Below are 25,033 nucleotides of genomic sequence, written 5' to 3' on the forward strand. Positions count from 1 at the left end.
TAGTGGAGAGTACTTGATCATATTATTAAATTTAAATATAACTATTAGATATAAAGAGTAGCAATTATCTGTATTCGGTATTCAGGATCTGGTTGGATGTCGAACTAAGTGCAAAAAAAAAATGGTGTAATTCTGAGTATCTTATTCGTCCCACATTGAAAAACAATGCAGATTTGATGAATATATACTACGTATAAATAGTAGAATTGTCCCACATCAGAAAAATAATCCAAGTTTGGTAAATATATTACTTATAAATATTAGGCTCCGTTTGGCACGACACTTCAGGTAGCTTATTTGACCAAAATTTCAGCTACCTGATTTTTTTTGGAAGTGTTTGACAAATAGCTTATTTGGTCAAATAAGGTATCTGAAATGAAATGCTAACTCAGGTAGCATTTGAGAAATCAGGTACCTGAAATGACTTATTTTCCATTTCGTACCCCTTTATTTTAAAATATTAAATAATTTTCATATCCTTTTAGGTCATTTACCAAAATCAGCTACCTTTTCAGCTAGTTTGCCAAACATTTTTATATAAGCAGTTATCTTATCAGCTCCTAATTTTTAGTTACTTTTTCAGGTTTCAGTTAGCTTTTTAGTTTTCAGCTACCTTTTCAGGCAGTTTTGCCAAACAGAGCCTTAGAATTGTCATACATCGAAAGATTAGTATAAGGTGGGGTGATTGTATGATTATAATAAGAGTTAACCCACGTATTTATTAATCTTTTATTTTTTTTGAAAGAGATATTTTAATAATATGTAAATAAATCATTAGACATAGAATATAAACATTAAACCCTTATAACATTTTTTTTTGTATTATAAATAAGTTAATTACCCCGTTGCAACGCACGGACATTCAAACTAGTATAAAATAGGAGGGAGTATTATAATTTTGGCTAGGTGGTTTTAAGCTAGCTTATTTCAAATGGAGTCAAGAAGTCTAACAATCATCAAGTTTGGGCAACAGTTACATGAGGTCAATTCGACTTATAAGTCACGTTTGGCTGTATACGGCATCAAGTTAGTCAAGTCGGTCATTTATGTCGTTAATTTTGCCAAATGTACGGCTCGACTTTAGCTTTGTGTTATGTGTTATGTCAAGGCTATTTGACAACGGTTTATAAATACGAGTATTTGTTAAACAAAAATTACAATTAGTTTTTGAAATCCTTCAAAAAAAATAAAAAAAATAATGGCTAAAATAAATTTATCGCTAATTTATATTCCAATATTATTATCTATGATTACCAATTTAAAAACTTCATCGGCAACGAATCTTCTTGCCCATGAATGTTCAACAACCACCTTCGCCAGCAACAGCAAATACGAAACCAATCTAAACACACTCTTTCAGTACCTGAGGTCCAACGCCACCAACCCCACCAACAGTTACGGCTACCATGCCGCAACAGTCGGTGTTGGAACAAACGATGTCGTATACGGTCACTTCCTCTGTCGTGGTGACGAAAGCAAAAGCTGTTGTCAAGACTGTGTCACCTTGGCAACAGTTACGGACTTGGCGAATATTTATGTATGTCCTAACCGAAACGCGGCTACTATATGGTACGACGAATGTATGGTACGTTACTCGAATGAGTCATTTTTCGGTACATGGGCTGAAGATCCTGGGTGGGGAGAATCGAACAGACAAAATGTCACCGGAAATGTATCGCATTATATGCAAATAACGAAAGATATGTTGTTAAATATTACGAGTCAGGCTGCGAACGGCGGGTCAAATATTAAGTATGCGACGGGTGCGGTTCAGTATTCGAGTTCGGATACGGTTTATGGGTTGGTACAATGTACCCCTGACCTTAGTTACGACGATTGTAAGAAATGTTTGGTAGGTGTGATTTCGACATTCCCTATTTCTGAAGGAGCCCGATATTATCAGTCTAACTGCAATACTCGATTTGAAACGGGTCAATTTTTTAGTGGGAGTGTTAATGTGACGGGGTCACCACCACTGCCACCGCTGCCAACACCATCATTACCACCACCGCCACCGCCAACAAGAAATACGACGGACACCGGGGCGGGGACGATGATATTAAGTCCTATTGGTAAGTTATACTCAAGCTTTTATTTTTGTGCGTTTGTCGTGGAACACTTAAATAGCGTTGTACTAGAGCTCTTCATGGAGGGACGACCTCGACCTATAGACAATGGTCAAACCGAAAATGAGTTTGTTCTTCGACACATCACCGCCACATCAACAAATAATAAACTTAAATCCCAAACACATTATCACAAAACGGAAATCTGGTTCTTAGATGGGTCCCAAATATCACATTAATAATATATTGGAAAAAATACAAATATTTTTATAAAGGAAAATGCATTTATAAGTGCTAGTCCACATATTTGTTTGGCTGTTTTGAATAAAAAAACGGGATGTTTATTTGGGAAGTAAAGTGCACGCACGCCACATTTGTGCTGCGTTCTTTACACGCTCCAACAACTTGTTATTTTTTTTTTGTTATTTTTTTTGGTAAAATGTAGGTGCTGTTTGGTAAACAGTAGATTAATATTAGCAGAAACAGATTTAGAAAGTAGATTTGACTAGCAGAATGATTTAACAGATTTGACTAGCAGATTTATTTAGCAGAATTGTTTTAGAGGTGTTTCGTAATTGACAGTTTTAAATTAGCAGATTGTTTAGATCTTTTGTAAAATGACAAATAAGGATATGAACAAATTATTTATTAAATATATAAAAGAAAGGTTAGTATTTTTTAAGAGGGTAAAGAAGACAAATTCTTTTCTTTCTAATCCGCTAACCCAATATGCTGGTAGGAGCAGCATATTGCAAAATAGCATATTGGACCCCAATATGCTATTTCAATATGCCAAACACTCTAAATAGTACTCCCTCCAATTCATCATAATGATCCAATTTGAGATGGACACAATACTTAAGAAAAATGAATAAAAAATGAATAAAGGATAAATGTGGGGTTTGTTGATACGAGAGAGATGAATTATTAGGAGTTAAATAAGGAGTTGTGGGGCCAGAACATTAAAGAAAGTAATAAAATAAGAGTAAAAGAGTTGTGTTGGGTTTGGTAATAGGAGAGTAGAATGAATAAAATAAGCGTAAAAGTTACCAAAAAAAGGAAAAGGGAACATTACTTGAATAATCCGTTTCGGGAAAGAGGGAACATTATAACGAATTGGAGAGAGTATATTCATATGTCAAACATGCTAAACCACTCTAATATGCTGAAATTTGGCCAATATGTCATTTACCAAACAAAGCAGTAAGATATATTATAAAAAAGGGATAAAACCCGTAACCATTACAAAAATGAACCGAATAGAACCGGGCCAAATCTAACAAAGACATACAGCTTTCCATTTAATCTTTTTTTTTTTTTTTTTTTTTTTTTTTTTTTTTGGCAGCAATACATAAAGATTTACAAACTACGTCCCCCTCATGGCCCTCTTAGCGAGGTCATGGGCGGTCCTATTAAAGCATCTAGGAACAAAAGAAAAACTTAAACAATGAAACATCGGAAATAAATCGCCCATATCATCTAGAATCCCTTTTACCAGATGATGCATTTGTTCCCTTCCAGTTATTTGGAGCAAAAGCTTGAGACAATCCGTTGATACATCTAAGTGTCGAATCCCTTGGTCCCTTTCCATTTAATCAGACCAACAAAAACAAATAGAAAGAGATGGTGTCTTGTCGTCATCGAACATAATCCACACCCTTTATCTTTCAAACATAACTCTCCAACTTCTCTCGCTCGTTTCCTCAGATGGATATGCTCACAAAATCTCTGGTGATGAGAGTTTAAATCGACACTATTTTTTTTTTCTTTTTTTTTCTCTCACCTTTCATGAACGAACTCGTTCGTCTGCAAGAACTCTTAAGAACGAACCTATAAAGAACTGCACTCCTCAATGGTGTTAGTTTGTTCTTAGCTAAGAACACCATCGATGAACGAGCCATTGCTGATACTCTTAGACCTCGTCCGCCTGGCCCGCTAACAAGCGGGATTGGACATTAACAAAAATCTGCACACGAACGTGTTCAAAACCCTCTAACAAGCGGGATTGGACAATGTATTTCCAAAACTAGGCTATGTTTATCCCCCATACTATTAAAAGTAGTAATGAGTCTTAAAAGTCTACAATTTATTTTTAAGACTCGGTTGAGACTCTCTTGTTTTTCTACATTATCCCCTACAGTCTTCAGAAATTCTTATTTATGAAGGGCGATATTCGTCACAAGCTTGTAACGGGTCAAATAAAACCCATTTGGATATATAAAGACAAACCAATTTGTGATTTCCTAGACGCTCTTACTTTTGCCTTATCTACCCAAGTTGGGTGATATTTGCCCCGTCACAAACTTGTGACGGATATACCGGTCACAAGGGAGGCTTATTGTATACTCTTATACCCAATAAAATTACAAAAGACTATACTTAGGATCCACATTTTATACCCACAAACTACAAATCACCAGTGTTGAGAACGAGAGTTAGCTCAAATAAGTGGTAAGAGCTCTCTTACTCCATCAATGAAGCTGAGCTTCAATTCTCACTCGTGATATAAATGCGCTCATTTGAACAATATGAAGAAACCCAAAGTTTTACATGTGAGGGTTGTCCCACATTGATAAAAGAGGAGAAGAATTACCACTTTATAAGGCAAGGGCCTACTCCTTCTATTGCCGATTGATTTTAGAGTTGACCTGTGTTGTGAACTCTTTTTCCTCTCTTCGGATGCAGCTCAGGCCTGTTGTTGAATTTAACATGGTATCAGAGCCCATGGTTATGTGACCTGAGTTTCATAGGCCAAAGTTTGTAGCTGCACGAGTAAAGTTTCCCAGTTGAATTTGTCCGGTCCAGTTGATACTGTTTAATTTTGCCCAGAATTACCACTTTATAAGGCAAGAGGCCACTCATTTTATTGCCAATTGGCTTTAGAGTGGAATCCTCTTGGACCTATGTTGTGGACTCTTTCTCCTCTGTTCGGGTGCAGCCCAGACCCATTATTGAATTTAACTAACAATTTTTTTTTTTATGAATTTTAACATGAGTCTTAGATTTCCATGACCCTATCTTAAAACCTTAATATTCTCCACCCACATTATTGTAAGTCTGAGTTAAAAAGTGTAAAAGTCTCGGGCCCAGACTCACCGTGAGATTCGAATAATCTTAGGGATCGTTTGGTTCTCAACGGGAAAATACAATGCCCGGGAAGTTCTAATTACTATGCTATTCTAGTTCATGTGAATTTGAAAAAGTTGTTTGGTTGCATGTGGGAACTTCAATTCCATAGGAACTTCCACTTACCTAGGGGGGCTAGGTAAGCAACTTCCTCCATTATGGAGGAATTAGAGTTCCTAGGAAATTCCAATTCACATGAATTGGGGCAACCAAACAACTAGTTATTTTCACACTTCCCATGAATTACAATTCATGTATTTTGATGGGCAACCAAACAAGTCCTTAGTCTTAACAAAAGATTGCACACAAACCTATCCAAAACACGCATCTTTATAGGCATAGTGTCACGGTCCGGTATTTTTGCCGGATCGTGGTGCGCACCCTTGCCCAACTCTAGGGCAAGAATGCAAGCAACAAGGGTCTCGCACTAGTGAGGGATGCCCACTAGCACGTTTCTCGGGACTCGGGACGTGTGTCGGGAATCCTAGTCACGATTATCAAGTCCGGCACACGAAAGCAATAAAGGTAAGCAATACGATTATTGAAACAAGCAACAAGCAACAACAAGCTTTTGGATGAGAAGCGGTTTTTGATAGACTAGCACCTCTCATAGAGGCAAATTTGATAGTTTGATCCTGGTAGCAGGATACATTGAATGCGTAGAATAGCGATATGTTTTCTAAACGCCTAAAAACATATATTAAACTAAAAACGAGACTTCAAGAGTCAACACGCAGGAAGTAGTCTTGGTCTACTAAATGAAACTAAAAACAGAAATGAAAATACATAAGCGGAAATATAAAATCTAAGGGCTCGAAGTGAAAGGACCGCGCGCCCAATTCTCAGGGATTATGCGGCTAAATGTGCGGCTCCTTACACTCTCCCCCACCTAATCTGTTGCCGCCCTCGACAACAAACAAATCTCGAACGACGCTTTAATGAGACATCCTCTGTGAGCTGTGGCCATCCATGCTGTATTAAGGTTTGGCTTTCTGTTTACTCCGGCTTGTAGATACTTCTCGGTCCACACCATGATCGGATTCATCGTCCCTTTAAGAATAGAGTGCATTTCCTTAACGGTTAGACTGTCGAACATAATATCCTCCAAGTTTATCACTCGCATGTGGTCATTGTGGAAAGTCCATGGCCTCGTTGCTTGAGCGGAAGCTTCACGAGATCGTTCCTGGTGCTGGCTCCAGCGCACCTTCACCTTGTCCATCACCACTTCACTACCTGCATTCGATTGTAAGTTAGTTTTCCAGGACGCCGAATCAGCATTTCGGCGCGGCTCCCTGATGGTACGAGGCCTTCTTGTTTGGGTCGACTGACCCTCAAACTAGGACGTCGATTCAGCATATCGATGCGGCCCCTTAATGTCACGAGGCCTTATTCTTTGGGTCTCACGACCCTTATTGTCTACTCCCCTTTGAGGTGGTAGACTCTCATTTTGTCTCTCGGGCCACTTAGCAACATAGTTAGCCCGAGTCCTGTTCACCCTCGGTTCCCCTTGTCCTCGTCCCCATCCAAGGTCTTCTTCACTAAGAAAGACCCCATCAGCAGCATCGAACCGTCACTTGCCTTTATCACTGCTAATACTTTCTTAAAGAATTGCATCCCGAGTACTAACTTGAAGTCGTCTAACGGAACAGTGGTGAAGTCGAGCTCCCCTGCCCATTCACCCACCTGAACCGCGACTTTCTTAGCCACTCCTTGGACACGTTTCATCTTCCCATTAACTAGCTTGAGACAGTTGTTCGTGTCGCACAGAACTAGTCCCAATCGATCAACTTCCTCTTTAGTCACGAAGTTGTGGGATGCACCCAAGTCGATCATGGCCCGTGCTTTCCTCCCATTCACCATCAAATCCACGTACATATGCCCTGTGGATTTCTTGGCGAGGGGTTCGTCCAACTTCCCCATCGCACTTATCCTCTGTAGTGAGCTCATACGTGGCTGGTCTTCCTCATCACCCGAGTCTTCATCATACTCTTGGTGATAGTCGGCCAGTGCCCTGTCAAGACGCTCTTGATCCCCCTTTGGTATCTTCTGAATCATCGCGTTGAACTCGGCCTTGTTGGGACATTTGACCATCTTGTGAGGACCCTTACACACAAAACACGCGAACGGGTTCTTTGTTGTGGACGCAATCGAGTTTCCCACCTTTGAAGATGAGCTTGTGGGCGAGTTCGAACTGCTCGTCGCTTGAGCCTGGCTCCCCTGTGAGCGAAACCGACTGTTCCCAACCGAAATTGAACTAGCTTGTGGCTTCCTTCTGTTGAATCCAATTTGAGGCGCACAAGTATTCTCCGTTGGGGCAACATCTCGAGGTACCTCTCGCTCTCCGTGGAAATCGAGAAGACGCTCCGCAGCCGATATGGCTGAAAACAGAGTCTTGGGGTTCTGTCTCATTACCTCCTGTTGAGCCCACCTCTTCAATCTGTTGACGAACTCGAATGTCATGTCCGTCTAGGTCATTTCCGTAATCTCGAGTATGCAAGCTGAGAATTCCCTCAAATAATCTCGGATTGACTTGGCGTGCTTTACTTCCTTCAGCTTCTTCCAAGCGACAAACTCAGTGTTCTCGGGGTAGAAGTGATCCTTCAAACTCCTCTTGAAGTCGGCCCACGATGTTAGTGTAATCGTGACCGATTCGATTTTCTTGTACCTAGCCCACCACCACATCTTGGCATCGTCCACCAAGTACATACTTGCCTTGTTCACTTTCCCTTCTTCGTCGAGCCCACTTACTCTGAAGTATTGCTCCATATCGAAGACGAAATTATCGACCGCTTTCGAATCCTTCGACCCATCGTAGGTACGAAGTTGAGGCGCCTTCACTTTACGGCCCCTAGAGATTTCCCGTCATTGGCCACTGCTTTCAAGAGCGTGGCACAAGTGTTCTCTAGCTCCTCGATCTTTCGATGGAGGTGATTAATCTCTTCCGACCGATCATCGGGGATTGCCTCACTGATCGCTTGGATCCGGTTACTCATCCCGTCCACCTTCGACTCAAGTTCACTAACCGTCTTTTCCGTCTCCTCGATGCTCTCTCCCATTCGGATAACGATGCCCTCGAGTAAGGGAAGTTTCCTATCGAACAACTCCTCTAAGGCGTCCACTCGGTCCTCGATACTATTGCCCATTTTATCGATCTCGATGAACAAATGCGGCTTGTAGAAACCCGTCCGAAGACCGGGCTCTGATACCAAATGTCACGGTCCGGTACTTTTGCCGGATCGTGGTGCGCACCCTTGCCCAACTCTAGGGCAAGAATGCAAGCAACAAGGGTCTCGCACTAGTGAGGGATCACCCACTAGCACGTTTCTCGGGACTCGGGGTGGTGTATCGGGAATCCTAGTCACGATTATCAAGTCCGGTACACGAAATCAATAAAAGTAAGCAATACGATTGTTGAAAGCAAGCAACAAGCAACAAGCAACAACAAGCTTTTGGATGAGAAGCGGTTTTTGATAGACTAGCACCTCTCATAGAGAAAATTTGATAGTTTGGTCCTGGTAGCAGGATACATTGAATGCGTAGAATAACAATATATTTTCTAAACGTCTAAAAACATATCTTAAACTAAAAACTAGACTCCAAGATACAACACGCAGGAAGTAGTCTTGGACAACTAAATGAAACTAAAAACAGAAATGAAAATACATAAGCGGAAATATAAAATTTAAGGACTCGAAATGAAAGAACCGCGCGCACAATTCTCAGGAATTATACGACTAAATATGTGGCTCCTTACACATAGTAATGTTAGCACGGCCGACGGCCAACGTCCGACGTCCGACCTAAGACCCATTAGTTTGACTACTCCCCCCGTTTCTTACCTAAAACATAAAAGCTCAACTCAAAAAATAAAAGTGTCATACATAAAAAAACGGAGGGAGATTTCATATATATAATTAATAAGACCTTAACCACATCAATTATTGATTGACTTTTGAATATAGTGATTTGTTATATACTAGTGTAATCCCGTGCAGAGATGCACAGTTATTTTAGATCGGAATGTTAGAAAATTTCGTAAATAAAAATGATAAAATTAAAAGTAGATTTAAATATTTACCCACAATAGATAAGCGATATTAAGTTAAAGGGTAGGATTTTGCCCGTAAGTATGGAGTCAGTGGTTAAAACTTGAGTTAAATTCCCACGAAAACCCAGTGTGCACCGAAGGTAGCGGCTGCGGGTTCCCTCGTCACAAAAAAAAATGTAAGATTTTATATTTATTCGTAAGTGTATAGTATTAGAAGCTAACGCTCTTTATGTATATCTTCCATAAACAATGTCAATTAAAATTACGTATAATATTTAGCGGAGAATATAAGAATTTTAATATTTATAAAATTTAAATAAAATATATTATTACAAAACAAAGTATACAAAATGGATTTGCACAAGGGTCTGCCACTTTATTGTGCGGAAGCGTGAATATCGTGAATATATTCTACATCGGTAGAATAAAGATGGAAGAGTGTGTGAGTGTTCTTCACAAGGGTCAAGCGTGAATATCGTGAATATACAAAATGGATTTGCAAATCCACTTGTTGTGCGGAAGCGTAAATATCACGTGTTGGGCCTCTGCTGCATCTTTGTCCATAACCCATAATAGTACGATATTGTCCGCTTTGGGCCAAGCCTTCACGGATGTACTTTTGGGCTCCTTCCTAACAGGCCTCGTACTATTATATTTTGCAGACACTTATAAAGATGATCTTCTATCTTTGTTCTATCGATGTGGTACATGGATTTGCACCCTGATAGTTACTGGTCATTGGGGACTTAGGGTATTGGCGGATGATTGGAAGATGGGGGAACACGGAAAATTTTATGGAAAAATGTCTTTCGGAGTAATTAATTAATACAATGAACTAGGGGAAAAATCAATTTTTTTTTAACTATTTTTGTTTTTCATGCTTTAGTCGTACCTATTGGCGGCTCTTGTCATGCCAACAATCGAATGGCTTGAAATCTTGAACGAATGCAATGAAATTGTGGTTGTATTGTAATCATGCATAGAGAAAATTTACAGTTTCCAAATGCAATGAAATTGCAGGTAAAAGAAAAACGTCAACTAATAAGGTGATCGCGATTGCTGTTGTTATAGCTCTTCTTGGAGCTGGATTTCTGGCGATAACCTCCTATTTCATCATTACACGATGTAAGAGTAAGAGGATTGATGATGATGATGATGATGATACTCATGAAACTGGTATGAAATCTATCATATACTCCGTATTATATAGTCCCATTGGGAGACATTGTTACTTTTCAAAGCTCAATGCTAAAATTAATTTTAGTTAAAATATTTTGATTTTTCGTATAGTTTATATTATTGTTTCAATAGTTCGCTCATTGTAATACTCTACTCGCTTTAACTGTAAATCCTGATTCATATTCTAATGTTCTATACATAAATATATAATTATAATAGTTATTCATGGTAACTGAAAATTAATACATATGTATATACCTATAGTTTTTGTTTGAACGATTAACATATGCCTATTTTTAGGTGTGATGGCCGGAATGCTTGAAGAGGATCTCATAACTCGCGAGTCTTTGCTATATACTATGGCGACCCTAGAGACAGCAACAAATGGTTTTTCGAATGAGAACAAGTTGGGTCAAGGTGGATACGGTAGCGTCTATAAGGTAATCATTTGCCTGAATTCTGATGTGTATTTTCTTATAAAAATGTGGTAATACGTCTAGTTCGATGATTCAAGTATCTGATTTGTTATTCATAGGAATTTTGTCTCAATCAATAAGCTAAGACAAATTCAAATTTAAGATATCGTTCAAGTGAATCAAATGGGATTGGAAATCGAGGATACAAGAAACTTGAAAATGTTTCAAAAGAGTGTAAATAAAATTTTCGTGTCAAAAGAAAATCTCTAACAATTATATCATGCTTCTCGACCATTATGTACGTCTGTGCCATTTTTAACGACTTGATTACTTTATGATTTAGTGACATTACAACAAACTTAAATTTCATTTTTTTTCTACCACAGTAAAAAAAAAAAGAAGAAGCATATCACTATTTTACATAAACTAGAAATCCATGACAACTTGGAGCCACACACAAATTTATGGGGTGATTTTAAACATATGATATTATATTGAACAAAATTTAGTTAATTTACTACTATTAATTTTTTGTATATATATATATATATATATATATATATATATATATATATATATATATATATATTTTTTTTTTTCTTTTGACAACAATAAACATTCGTATTTAAACACACAAGCAAGATACAACAAAGTTTAGTCTGTTGCAAGGCTTACAGACCATAAACGATGAAGAACAAACAAAGTACAGATCTGAAAGAGAGAGTTCGGCACAGCAATTGGTACTGGCAATAAGTTTGCCAGAACGGAAGATAATTTTCGACATATAACCCGGAAGTTAACATGGCCATAATATGTCTGTTGAGCATAACGCATAGCCAGAAGAAGGGCTCTTGCAGAAGCAGTGAATGAGGTTCCCGCACGGACAGTGAGAGAAAATGGATGGCCCAAAGCAGAGTCAAAAAAGAAGCAAATGAAACAATGTGAAGCACGAACACGTTGTGTAAAGACGGAAATCCAGACATCGTCTTGTTGACAGGTAGAAGTTCCTGTAATATTAATAGGAGGAAAACACACAGCAGGAGTCTTGAAGGAGGACCTAGTCAGTTGAAGTTGAGCATTAGAACTTACCAGGTCGTCAGTGAGATGATATACAAATCCAGGATCAACAGGATGATTTTGGAAAAGCACCAAATTACGAGATGTCCAAATTGCACGGAGTACACAACAAAAGTAAATCAAGCTATAATCTTTGCTCGGTCCATAAGAGTGACGCGAAAGATAAGATAATAAATCCGCAATCCATGTGATAAAGGGGGTAAGCGGGTTCGCCATGGAGTTAATACCAAGCCAAGAAGATCTCCATAAGTGTTGTGTTATCAAACAGGATCTAAATAAGTGTTCCATAGACTCATGCGAAGAATGACAGAGGTGACAGTCCTGCTCCACATTCAAACCTCGTGATAGCAAATTAACATTTGTTGGCAAAATATTGTGTGCCATTCGCCAAAGAAGGACAGACAACTTACGTGACATTGTTTTTCTCCAGACAATATGCCAAGGAAATCGTTGTACACTAGATCGAACAAAGGAAGAAGACGAAGTTTGTGACCAAAGGAAAAAGTAGCCGGACTTGGCCGAGTAAACGCCATACTCCGTAAACTTCCAGTAAATGAAGTCATCAATATCAGGTACTGGAGGTTCCATAGCAATGATTTTCTTCGCCGTTTTGGTAGAAAAATAACGAAAGAGCATTGTCGGATTCCAGTCCCCAGATTCCAAAACAAAGGATGATAAAAGTGGTGGTGGGTCTGGAATGGGGGAAGTAAGTGTAGGTAGCTCTCCATTTACCCATCGACTCAACCAAATATTAACCAACTTACCACTTCCGATTTTCCAGCAAACTGCATCTTTAGTTAAACTCACTGCACGACAAATTCCCGACCATGCATAAGATACATTCAAAACCGATGACTTGGACTTCGGAATAGGCAGATCCTTCTGGTATTTTGCAGTCCAAAACTTTGCAAGTAAGGTAGTTGGTTGAGAAGAAATGCGCCAGAACTTCTTGAGGAGTAAGGATTGACTTAGCAAGAAAGTATTTTTAATGCCAAGGCCGCCATATTCCTTGAGAGCATGTAAAATATCACGGCGAAGCCAGTGTATGGTATTCTTGTTCCAATCACTCCGCCACCAGAAAGCGGTAATCAGAGCATCGATCTTGCGACAGACACCATGTGGGATAGGAACACAGGATAGAATATGGTTTAAAGAAGCCAGCAGGATAGAGGAAATAATAATAAGCTTACTCGATTGGCTCAGATGAAGTGCAGTCCATGAAGCGATACGAGTAGTAATTTTGTCAATTAAAGGAAGAAACGGTTCTGATTTTTTCCGAGGAATATCAATCGGAACACCCAAATAATCACCAAAATAAGAAACCGTGGGCATCATCAGGATCGGTGTCAGATGCGCCCGGAAGTCAGTTGGCGTATTCGGACTGAATTTAATGTACGACTTATCCAGGTTAATCATTTGGCCAGACACAAGTTCAAAATCCTTGAATAAATCTCTCAGAGCTTCAAAAGAATTATGTGTGGCTTTACAGCAGAGCAGAGCATCGTCCGCATAAAACAAATGCGACAGTGTAGGCGCATATCTCGAAATCTTGATTCCAGTAAAATTTTTCATCCTTTCTGCCTTGGCAAGCTGACGAGATAAAACTTCCATGCAGATAATAAACAAGTAAGGGGATATCGGATCTCCTTGACGCAGACCAGAAGTGGGTTGTAGAGGCTGAGAAGGTGTGCCATTTATAAGAATCCTATAAGAAACCGTGGAGACGCATTCCCAAATAATATTGCGCCAGTGAATAGGAAACCCCATATGTCGCATTACCGCCATAAGGAAATGCCAAGATACTCGGTCGAAAGCTTTGCTCATATCTAATTTCAGCACTGCATAACAATTTTTTGTATATTTTATAACCAAGTAATAAATTGAAACCGCTTTAACCGAAAAAACAACAAAACTACATGATGTTAGTTCAGGGTCAAGGTCCAAGGGCCACGGCTCAACTGAATCCTGGGATTGTCCCGTGGTTGTCTAACACGATCTGTGGCTAGGTGTATGCGAAATTGATAAGTTCCGTCAACGGGCTTGGGTCGCACCCGCATGGAGAAGAGAGAGTTCGGCTTATAAGTCCAAGGGGGGTCCAATCCAAAACCAATTGGCAATGGGTGGAGTAACTCATTGGTTTATATGACTCACATGTGCCTTTATCTTAGGTAAGTTGTATCCCTGTTCAGGCAGATTGGATTTTTTAAGTCTTTCGTCCAACTGCAATTTTTGGCCCAGTTTTTCTTTTTCTATTTTTCATGCCCAGGTCTTTGTTTTAGTTTTTTCAACCATGGGCTCTGATACCATGATAAGTTCCGTCATCAGGCCTGGGTCGCACTCGCATGGAGAAGAGAGAGTCCGGCTTATAAGTCCAAGGAGGGTCCAATCCAAAACCAATTGCCAATGGGTGGAGTAACTCCTTGTTTATATGATAGACAACTCTCTCCTCTTTTTCCAATGTGGGATACTCACATGTGCCTTTATCTTGCACAGATAACATTATACCTCAAGTGGTACAATAGCATTATACAACCAAGTTATATCTTATCGAGCTTATGTGTATTTTTTTGAGCTTTCTTAAAGTTAATTTTTTTTTATGTTTAAGTGAGTAAATTCAGAAATTTTATGATATAGCTCGACTTCTTTAAAACAAAACTCAAAAACTTTATTATATAGCTCGGATTCTAGAGCATACAACTGGGTACAACTGGTTGTAGGATCTATTAACTGTTTATCTTGGGTGAGCTATATCTTGGCAGAAATAGTGAATTATGTAGTAAATGACACTTGTGGCTTTTTCATTATTTTGTTTTAATTTTAGCTTAGATCTTTTTATTTCCTTCTCCTTTTGTACCATCTTTAAGTATTTTTGAAATAATCTTGTCGCAATTTATTGTCATTATACACAGGGTACGTTACCAAATGGGGAAAAAGTCGCGGTGAAAAGATTGTCTAGAAACACACGTCACGGTGCACAAGAATTTAAGAACGAGATCATATTAGTAGCCAAGCTTCACCACAAGAATTTGGCTAGGCTGTTAGGATTTGCTTTGCACCAAAAAGAAAAACTATTGGTTTATGAGTATGTGCCTAACAAAAGCCTTGACAACTTTGTTTTCGGTAATTCGCCTGCCTTTATTTGTTTTTTTTTTCTCCTTGTTGGTGCTTGTTTTTTTTTTTTTTTTTTTTTTTTTTTTTTTTTGGTAGATATGAGGGCAAAGCCCAAACCTTGTTGGTGCTTGTTGATGTGGTTAATTTTAGTGTGGATTGTAAAAATCTCCTAACAACTAAAAATTTAGGTAAAACTCCAATTTTCCTGTCCAAAACATTATAATTTATAATTGGGTCTATTTTTTGTAGTCCATTCGATAAGTATGTTACGCTACAAATGAACGTAATTTATTAAAATTTAATTTGTACAACTCAAATTACATCAATTTTGCGATTCATTATAATTTGTACAACTCAAATTACATCAATTTTGCGATTCATTATATGTTTCAGATCCTGTTAAACAAGGACAATTAAATTGGAGATCGCGTTACAACATTATTCTGGGAATTGCGAAAGGAATGCTTTATCTTCATCAAGACTCCGGTTTGAAAATAATACATAGAGATTTGAAGGCTAGCAACATATTATTGGATGCAAATATGAATCCCAAAATTGCTGATTTTGGTTTGGCAAGGATGTTTGATTATGACAAGTCCCAAAGCGACACAAGCAGGATCGTTGGAACATAGTAAGTACCATTTATTTATAATATCGGCCACGAATGTAGAAATTCCCCACTTTATCATTCCGTAAACCTACACACGACAATTTCTTGTATCCTGGCATGGGTCTAGGCGGTACCCAAGAATTTTAAAACAAATTGACAATATTAGGAGTAACCCTTATGTATGTTAACTAGGTTGAAGTCGCTTTTTTAATTTGTGTCGATATGAGGCACTAACAAGAAATTTTAGAACTATACAAGATCTTCAGTCTTTAAGGGGTCGAACGTTGAGAACAAACTATAAAATAGTCAAACTTTAATGTAATTTCTACTAATCAAGCACGCCATTCAAAAGTAAATGTAATTTAATGTAATCCATGATACAAGAAACTTTAATGTATAAATGAGGAAAAATACGATTAAAGTATTGTATCAAATACCAGTTAAAAGTAAATATTTCCAATGGCTTGGATTAACGAGAATATACTTCATTATACGGAGTAGTTCGGAAAATTTATCACTCACATATCAATGTTGCTTATTGCATCAGTGGCTACATGTCTCCGGAATATGCTACACGAGGGATATACTCGGCAAAATCAGATGTGTACAGCTATGGAGTATTGATCTTAGAGATCATTAGTGGCAAGATGAATTCAGCATTTCCTGAAGCGAGCTATGGCGAAAGTCTTGTAATCTATGTAAGTTATATTCATTTTTTTTCTTACAACTAATTGAATGGAGGGAGTAATTCATTAATCGCTTATAACATTAACAGGCTTGGAAGTTATGGCATGAGGGTAAATCCTTGGAATTTGTCGACGCAAGCATAAGACATTCATGCTCGAGCCATGAAGTGATGAGATGTGTGCACCTAGGTTTATTGTGTGTTCAAAAGGTAGTCGAGGCAAGGCCGACAATGGCCACTGTGGTCTTGACATTGGAGAGTAATAACACTGTTACTCTTCCTGTACCAGGACAACCTGGTTTCTTCGACAAGATCTTAGGAGTTTCCGACATTGGCAATGACATTGTCATAGTTCATTCCTTAAATGATGTATCTATGAGTGAAATTGAACCTAGGTAGTTCGATGAAAAGTCTTCAATAAATTGCTAGATAGATTGAATGAGATTTATATATACAAATTGTTTTATAGGACGTTCTTTTTATGTGACTAGTCACTAATTCAATTACAAATTTACGATAAACATAAATAAAAACTAATAGTTCTTGTCTAAAATTATTTTACACAAGTGTATTGTAAATTTAAAGGATAGTTTATTTAAATAAAACCACCAGAATAACCGTCACGTCCACCGTTTCATGATAAAGACATCAAGGTATTTGCTATACTCCCTCCTTAATGCACGGGTCGTAATAGCAGATGCTATTATTAGATACATGAACATATATAATTGAACGTGATTAAGTGTTCAATACCGTGACAATATAAATAATCCATATTTGGAGATTCGAATATTTGATAAATATTAGATTTGAATATCAGATAATATACAACCGTATTTTATTGGAATTATATTAAAGGTATTTGACATGTTAAACCGGTTGAAGGTATGTAAAATTGTTAATTACAACATTTATGTAAATTATGACATTTTAACTTATGTTTTAACATAAGCAATTAAAATACACAAAAACTTGAGAGAGACGGAATTTGCATGAGGAGAGAAGATAATTAAATAGTATAGGAGACATGGCGGGGCCTGCATGTAAAAACTCACCAGCCAATTAAAAGCAAAAAAAAAACTTGGCTTTTATACTATGAAGATTGTCAAGATATTGATACCATATATGGTCCAACATGCAGACAAGATATTGATTCATCATACATATATGGCCTAGTATTAGTATTTAGATTTAGAGGCTTAGAGCCACAAAATTAAAACCTAACAATTTGAAATTTTGATAGAACACGATTAAAATCGATCTGATCCAAAGCCAAATTAATAACCGATATAACCCAATTGTCATCGCGCTTAAGTCTTCACTGGCAATTTTTGTCAATTGATTTGACTCTAGGATCAGGTTCATCGCGGTCTATCAACTCAGATAACTCTATTCAAATTAATAACTCCATACCCGATCTGTCATTTTCGTCTAGATGATTATAATGCTCATTCCATATAGTCAACAAGTCGAACAACGATCCGATTTGAGACTATTAATCAATTGGGTCATTAGTTTCGATTTCAATATACATTTCGATTGTTTTCATCTAGTTGGTTAGGTACTTAATTTTCTCCTTCAAGGACTTTTCTTGGTTAGTTACTTAATTTTCTCCTTCACCGAACCTTTACACACTGAAAAATATCAACATCAACCTTTTTTTCCTTTGAAGAATTCCAACACATAACAGTATTGGAGTCCCCAATAAATATATACAAATAAATGCAACGGTTCACACACACTACTCTTCATCAACAATTCAACACAATTTTTCATCTTGTGTTTTAATCTTAGCTAATTTTAGTAATTAAGCACAAAAATGTACCAAATTAGTTGGTTATTAGCCTTTTTACCGGTGCTAATCGTTACAATGATCCATCAAACGACAACCGCGTCAGCCCAATTCGTCCACACCTGCACAAATGACACAATGTTCACCAATGGAAGTACATATCAAACTAATTTAAACTCCCTTTTACGCGCTCTCGCCTCCAACGCCACTAACAACCCGTCGGGTTTCTATAGAACCACAGTCGGTAACCCGACAATCGAAGCCATATATGGCGAATATCTTTGCACTGGGGACCAGAACATCAGCTCGTGTCACCAATGTGTCGCTACCGCTACCACTACGGACATTCCAAGGCTTTGTCCTAACATGAAGGTCGCTATTTTATGGTACGACGAATGTCTGGTTCGGTATTCAAACACGTCTTTTTTCAATAGTATGGATCAATCACCTTCATGGATTGCCTGGAATCCAAACAACATAATCGGTGACGAAACCCGGTACATGGACGCGGTAACTAATATGATTAGTAATGTGATCGCGGTTCGAGCAGCCAAAGGCGGGTCATTTAAGAAATTTGCAACCGATTTTGTGAACTATTCGGCGATTCAACCTATATATGGATTGGGACAGTGTACCCCAAACTTAAACGCTAACGATTGTTACGAGTGTTTGAACTCGTCGATCCAATCCTTTCACCAGAAGCCGGGTGGTCGGGTTTTGGCGCCGAGTTGCATTGTACGGTTTGAGGCTTACCCCTTCTTCAATCTTTCGTATCTACCACAAGCATCACCACCATCACCGTCACCGTTACTTTCACCGTCTCATGGCTCTGATTCTAAACCAATACAGCTACCAAGCGACTCTAACGGTACTCCAATATCTCTCAATCATCGAAATTATTACTTCGAAATTATTATGTTCGTATAACGGGTCGGGTTTAAGTCGGGACAAAATTAGTAAACGAGACTCGATTGTGTTTGACTCGGGTTGGGCAGAGAGTATGACTTTGACGGTGACTACTTTTATGTTCTAAATTAATTTAAAAAGACTTTGACTACTTACTTAGATCGAACAAAAACTAGACTTTGATTCTTTGACTACTTAACTGGGTAGCTTAGGAGTCTAGAATAACCCGCCCCGAATAATCCGACCCGAATACTCGAACTTGACCCGAATTCGAATTGTCTGATCCGGTATAACCCGACTCAAATTTTTATTGTTCCAAACTGGTTACTATCCACGAAGACCTTGATAATAGTTGACCCTAAAATTACATGAACCCGAATGGCCCGGCTCGACCTGACCTGAAGTCTATTGACTCGAAATTACCCGACCCTAACGACCCCTTTGCCAGGTCTATTTAGGACGAATAGCGAACTAGCTTATAGTAGGGGTTCAACGCAAATTCCCTAGTGTACGACTGTGTCGTACGTGTGACGAGAAAAATATGACCGCTTTTTGATAAATAGTGACCATTTTTGAGTAAATAGTGACCATTTTTATACTAAAAAATGACGAGTAAAGTACAGGGTGAGGACCTAAAGTATGCACAAATATAGCGATAAGGACCCGAACTATCATAGTTAATCGTTAAGGAACCGAACTATCACAAGTTAATCGTTAAGGACCTCATTCATCTTTCTAACTCTTTTTTTTTTCTTTTCTTTTTTTTTTAATTGTGAATTATACATTTACCTTGATATTTCTAATACCACACACATAGAACAAGTGAGAAAATTATTTTTCCATTGTACTATTTTTATATAATTGATAAAAATGCATCTCTCTCTCCTATTTTTTTCATTTTCTGGTCAAGCATTAATTTGTTATACCTCATTCTTAATCCACCCACTATTTTTTTTTTTAATATTTCAGGTTTAAAAAATAAAAAATAAAACAATTTGATGTATTCAATCTCAAAATATTAGTTACACACCAAAAAATTGTTCTTTTCGAAAATATTACTCCTATTAATTTGCATGTTAGAATTATTTAGACTGATCCAGTCACCAATTTATGCAAAAGAACACTCCCTCCGCCCGGTCAATAATTATCATTTTTCGCTTTTAGGTGTATCAGTCAATAGTTATCATTTCTGTTTTTGGTAAAATTATCTTGCGAATTAAAAGCAAATCTAACTACATATACGCCGCTCTCGTTGATATAAGCTACAAATTAAAAGAAATTATATGAACATATTTTTTAAAATTCTTTATTAATAATAAAAGAAGTTGTAATGAAAAAGAAATAGGATAGAAACTAGAAAGAGACAAAGTAGTAGAAATGGAGAATGATAGTTGACAATAGTTTGATGAGAGAGTGAAGATTGAGAAGAGGACAAATAATGAGGTGAACAGTTTTAAAATTTGCATGCATTTTTTTATTTTAAAGAGCAAACTCGATAAAAGTTAACGGATGTACTAACAAGTTGGTCAAAGTTAACGGCAAATAGTATCTTAGGTCCTTACTGCTTAACTATTAAATATAAGGTCCTTATAGCTACATTCTTAGATACTTTAGGTCCTTGTTGTGGACATTACTCAAAAAATGACCATCTTTTTCAAAGTGATCACTATTTTCCATAAACTGATAACTATTTACCAAAAAGTGGTCACAATTTGTCAAAAATACGAAAAAGACCGTCATACAAGAGAATTGTTTGAGTTCAGTGGTGGACTGGTGGTGCAACACCGTAGCCACGATGCTACTCTACATCATCTCGGGCACTATCACCATACATCTGAAGAGACTTCAATACAAGTACATAACTAAACTAGGTAAAATTGACTCATCTCGAATAATTAGACCCGACACCCTAACAAGACTCGAGAATAACCTCTAACCTGCATTGACCTGAACCATTATGATCCGACCTGAATGTTTACTGTGTTACAATAAACTTGCCATTCAATAACCGTAAAAAACTTGTTAATAATAGACCTGAAAATAGCCCGAACTCGAAATGACCTGAATTCCTGCAAACCAGAAAGTGACCCGACCCGAGTAACCGGTCTGCAAGGTCTATAGATAGCATACTTTCTTTGAATAATTCTTTAGCCAATATACTAACTATTGTCATACAATTTTAAATGTATAGGGAAGAAGAAAATCTCGACAAAAGTGCTTGTTGCCATCATAGTAGCTGCTCTACTTGTCTTCTCAGTAGCATTATGTTTAATATGCATTTGCGTTTGTCTTCTTAGAAACAAAGCAAGGAAAGTTGATGTTTCTACTCATGCCGAAACTCGTAAGAATAACACCATTTACGTTTAATATTTGATCTTACATACATGCTTATAAGTCGATATCTCCTGACTTGATTTTGATGCTTATTCGGAGTTATAGCTAACCAAGATTTCACTGCCGAGTCCTTGCAATATGACTTCGCAACACTTCTCAACGCGACAAACAATTTTTCAGACGAGAATAAATTGGGTGAAGGCGGTTTTGGTGGCGTCTATAAGGTACGTTCACATGAAACTTGTATTAATATTCAAGACGGGGTGCTTCATTTACGCTAATATCTCACCAATTTGACAATTTAGTTAATAGAAAAAAAAAATCAAATAAAGGATGCAGATTTTGATAAAACTATCTTATATGAGAATTTGTGTGCATAGGGTACATTATCAAACGGGAAGTTGATAGCGGTGAAGAGACTATCCGCAAGCTCTAGCCAAGGCATACAAGAATTTAAAACAGAGGTTTTGGTGGTAGCCAAGCTTCAACATCGGAATTTGGTGAGACTACTCGGATTTTGCTATACTAAGCAAGAGAAGCTACTTGTATACGAATATTTTCCCAATAAAAGCCTCGACAATTTCATTTTTGGTACGTTATTCATTATCCCATTCATAATTTTGTACGATTATTAAACAAATTTGTCGGACAACAAATTATTGTTAGACGTTTCCAAGAGCGAATTAGTACTCATTTCGTTTAAGATTAACTACTTACTTTTTTTTTTCATTCTTGTTTTATAAGATGACTGTTAAAGTTTTAATATACATTTTATATGACATATGATGCTTTAGATCATGAAAATCGACAATTGCTCAACTGGGAAAGGCGTTACAATATTATAAGAGGCATTGCTCGCGGGTTGCTTTATCTCCATCATGACTCTCAGCTCAGAATTATACATCGGGATCTTAAGGCAAGTAACATATTGTTGGATGACCAGATGAATCCAAAAATTTCAGACTTCGGCACCTCTAGAATATTTGGTGTGGATCACAGCCAAACCAACTATACGAACATAGTTGTCGGAACATAGTAAGTAAATACGATTTGCTGTTACGTGAATTCTTTCTGTATACTTCGTTTTTTTTTGTATTCTGTATACTTCCTCTGTTTTTTAATGATGTTCACATTTCCTTGAATATATGTGAGGAGTATTTTAATGAAATGAGAACAACATTAAAAAACGGAAGAAGTAGTACTTAATTAAACATGTAGAATCACTTATCAATGAAAATTTTGTAGTGGATATATGGCGCCAGAATACGCTTTGCAAGGACAATTCTCAATCAAATCAGATGCATATAGTTTCGGTGTGCTTGTCTTGGAGATAATTAGTGGAAGAAAAGCCAGTACATTTAATCAGGCTGGTGATGCCGAGGACCTTCTAAGCTATGTAAGTACTCCGTAATAGGTAGTCAAGACAAAAATGATTGAAAATTGAGGAGAACTGTGACAAAGAGGATGTGATCGATATTGCAGGCTTGGAGACAATGGGAAGCGGGAACGCCACTAGAGTTTGTGGATACAATAATACGAGATTCATGCTCAAACAATACCGATGTTATGAGATGCATACAGATCGGCTTGTTGTGTGTCCAAGAATCGGTAGAGGATAGACCGACAATGGCAAATGTCGTCCTCACATTAGACAGTTACTCTATTACTCTACCGGTGCCAGAGCAATCGGATTTCCTTGCAAGACCAAGAGTAATTACATCTTTCCCTAAGGAAGTCAATAATTCAGATCATTCATCAAGTAAATCTATCCCTTTATCTGTTAATGAGGACTCTATCACTGAACTCGAACCTAGGTAGAACATTGTGGATGTTCCACATGTGTGCGTGGTTTACATGCTATTGTCTACGTTACTGATTTTTCCGTATATAGCTAGTAGTAGTTGCATCACAAAAAAATGGGAAAGACGGTCTTTCATTCACTAATTATTGAGACGTCACTCTTCCGAACCCCTTTAACATTATTCCTGAATCTTGACCGTCTGTTTCATTTCGTACTTATTTTCATAATAATTATAACTATCTTATCGTGAATCATGATTCGTACTTGTTTTATTACTTTAGTACCATTTATATATTCTTTAAAACATGTTATTGACCGGTGGAGCTGGCCAACAGCACGGGCCAGCCAAGGCCCGAGCCGCTCCCAACCCGCCACCCCCACACAGCCCGCTCGACCCGCCCCTTGACCAGCCCAGCACCTACCCTGTCCCGTCTACTTTAGAAAAAAAAAAAAACAATTTACGTTATTAGGTCCGCCAGCCTAGCCCGTCCCCATCCCGCCTTGAGCCCAGGCCCGGGTCAAGCATGTCCCGGCCCGACCAAGCCCTGGTCTAACCAGAAGAGCCCAGCCCGTCCCTGGCCCGCCCGACCCGAGTACAGGTCAACTGACCGGATAACCCATCGTCACATCCTTTGAAAGTTGACTTCTTAGAGCTGAAATAAGTCGTCTATCTTATCTAAAGAATATAAAATAACAAAATTGCAAATCATTGAATCAGTTGCTCAATAATTAAGCTTTAAACATGCTAGTGTTTATTAGTTGACCTTGACTAGCTAGATTATTATTAAAACATGGAAATAAATTCTATAAATCCATAATTTACAAATGACTAAATCAATACAATCAACAATAAAATGGCATTTTCTAGCAAATTAATCACCTTCATAATTATAATCTCAACATTTAACAAGCTTGTAATTAGTTCAGATGATCAAGATTTCGGCACTTCTACATTATGTATGGGAAACTCAACCAAAGGTAACTCGTCCTACCAAAATTACGACATGAGTGTCTCTTCTCTTCTTTCCGATCTTGCTCTTGAATCCCAACCACCAATACCCGGGTTTTTCACCACCTCGACAGGTTCATCTCGAGCCAAGGCTTACGGGTCTTATATATGCTGGGGCGATATTACTCCTCAACTATGTCAAAAATGTGTACATTACGCAACAAAAGCACTTTTAAACCAAGATTTCTACGAAGAATGTTACGCGTTTGGTTATTATTTAGAATCAAATTTATGTCTCATCCGATATGCAAATCAATCAGTAACCGAGTACAAAGAAGGTTTTGTAATTTCCATGGGAAACATAGGCGGAAAAGTGGCAAATTATACGCCCTATAATAGGACGTTATCGACTACTATAGAAGGGTTGATAAAAGAAGCTGGATCTGGGAATTGGACTAGGACTAATTTCGCGACAAGGGTTGTCCCGGTGACTGGATCTCGAGATGAGATTCATGTCCTTGTTCAATGTATTCCGGTTATATCGGCCAGGAATTGTAGTCGATGTTTGCAGGAAGTGTATGATTATGTGCCTACACATTGTAATGGTACTGAAGGTGGAGTAGTTGTTCATGCTAATTGTATAGTTAAGTTTAGTAATCAATCTTTCATTGGTGGTGCTTATAGGAGTTTAAATCCTAGTTATTTACATGTTTATGGGGTTATTTTGATTTTACTCTTCTTGGTGTTTGTATAAAATTAGATGTTATTTATAGGAAAAAGTTTGGTTAATTGAAAAGCATATATTTTTTAAGGTCCTGCTTGATACTCAGCATATTAATAATAGCAGAAGCGGATTATAAATGATAGATTCGATTGACACGTTTGACTAGTATGTTTCAATTAGCAGATTTAATAAAAATGTTTGGTAATTAG

General features: G+C 37.7%; 3 protein-coding genes across 3 annotated transcripts; all 3 read left to right on the forward strand.

Moving 5' to 3' along the window:
* The first annotated feature begins 1,156 nt into the window (after window positions 1-1,156).
* On the forward strand, window positions 1,157-16,775 carry LOC141591300 (cysteine-rich receptor-like protein kinase 15). Its single transcript, XM_074411625.1, has 7 exons — window positions 1,157-2,072; window positions 10,261-10,416; window positions 10,720-10,859; window positions 14,822-15,032; window positions 15,417-15,654; window positions 16,181-16,331; window positions 16,409-16,775. The coding sequence occupies exons 1-7, from the start codon at window positions 1,199-1,201 to the stop codon at window positions 16,715-16,717; spliced, it is 2,079 nt and encodes a 692-aa protein (XP_074267726.1). The 5' UTR covers window positions 1,157-1,198; the 3' UTR covers window positions 16,718-16,775.
* Window positions 16,776-18,081: 1,306 nt separating this feature from the next.
* LOC141591301 (cysteine-rich receptor-like protein kinase 8) lies at window positions 18,082-23,311 on the forward strand. The gene is made up of 7 exons (XM_074411626.1): window positions 18,082-18,936; window positions 21,208-21,357; window positions 21,465-21,574; window positions 21,731-21,941; window positions 22,145-22,385; window positions 22,596-22,746; window positions 22,833-23,311. The coding sequence occupies exons 1-7, from the start codon at window positions 18,138-18,140 to the stop codon at window positions 23,166-23,168; spliced, it is 1,998 nt and encodes a 665-aa protein (XP_074267727.1). The 5' UTR covers window positions 18,082-18,137; the 3' UTR covers window positions 23,169-23,311.
* A 694-nt stretch (window positions 23,312-24,005) lies between these two features.
* LOC141590603 (antimicrobial ginkbilobin-2-like protein) lies at window positions 24,006-24,854 on the forward strand. The gene has a single exon (XM_074411179.1). The coding sequence runs from the start codon at window positions 24,006-24,008 to the stop codon at window positions 24,852-24,854; it is 849 nt and encodes a 282-aa protein (XP_074267280.1).
* Window positions 24,855-25,033: the final 179 nt, after the last annotated feature.

Source organism: Silene latifolia, chromosome 7, assembly GCF_048544455.1.
Source record: "Silene latifolia isolate original U9 population chromosome 7, ASM4854445v1, whole genome shotgun sequence".
Lineage (NCBI taxonomy): Eukaryota > Viridiplantae > Streptophyta > Magnoliopsida > Caryophyllales > Caryophyllaceae > Silene > Silene latifolia.

Excerpts from the sequence above, each read along its gene's own strand:
- LOC141591300 (XM_074411625.1), top strand. The coding sequence starts at position 1,199 with ATGGCTAAAATAAATTTATCGCTAATTTATATTCCAATATTATTATCT. Across the intron at positions 2,073-10,260 it reads GATGATATTAAGTCCTATTG|GTAAAAGAAAAACGTCAACT; the intron begins GTAAGTTATACT and ends ATGAAATTGCAG. Across the intron at positions 15,033-15,416 it reads CCTTGACAACTTTGTTTTCG|ATCCTGTTAAACAAGGACAA; the intron begins GTAATTCGCCTG and ends TATATGTTTCAG.
- LOC141591301 (XM_074411626.1), top strand. The coding sequence starts at position 18,138 with ATGTACCAAATTAGTTGGTTATTAGCCTTTTTACCGGTGCTAATCGTT. Across the intron at positions 18,937-21,207 it reads GTTACTTTCACCGTCTCATG|GGAAGAAGAAAATCTCGACA; the intron begins GCTCTGATTCTA and ends TTAAATGTATAG. Across the intron at positions 22,386-22,595 it reads AACATAGTTGTCGGAACATA|TGGATATATGGCGCCAGAAT; the intron begins GTAAGTAAATAC and ends AAAATTTTGTAG.
- LOC141590603 (XM_074411179.1), top strand. The coding sequence starts at position 24,006 with ATGGCATTTTCTAGCAAATTAATCACCTTCATAATTATAATCTCAACA.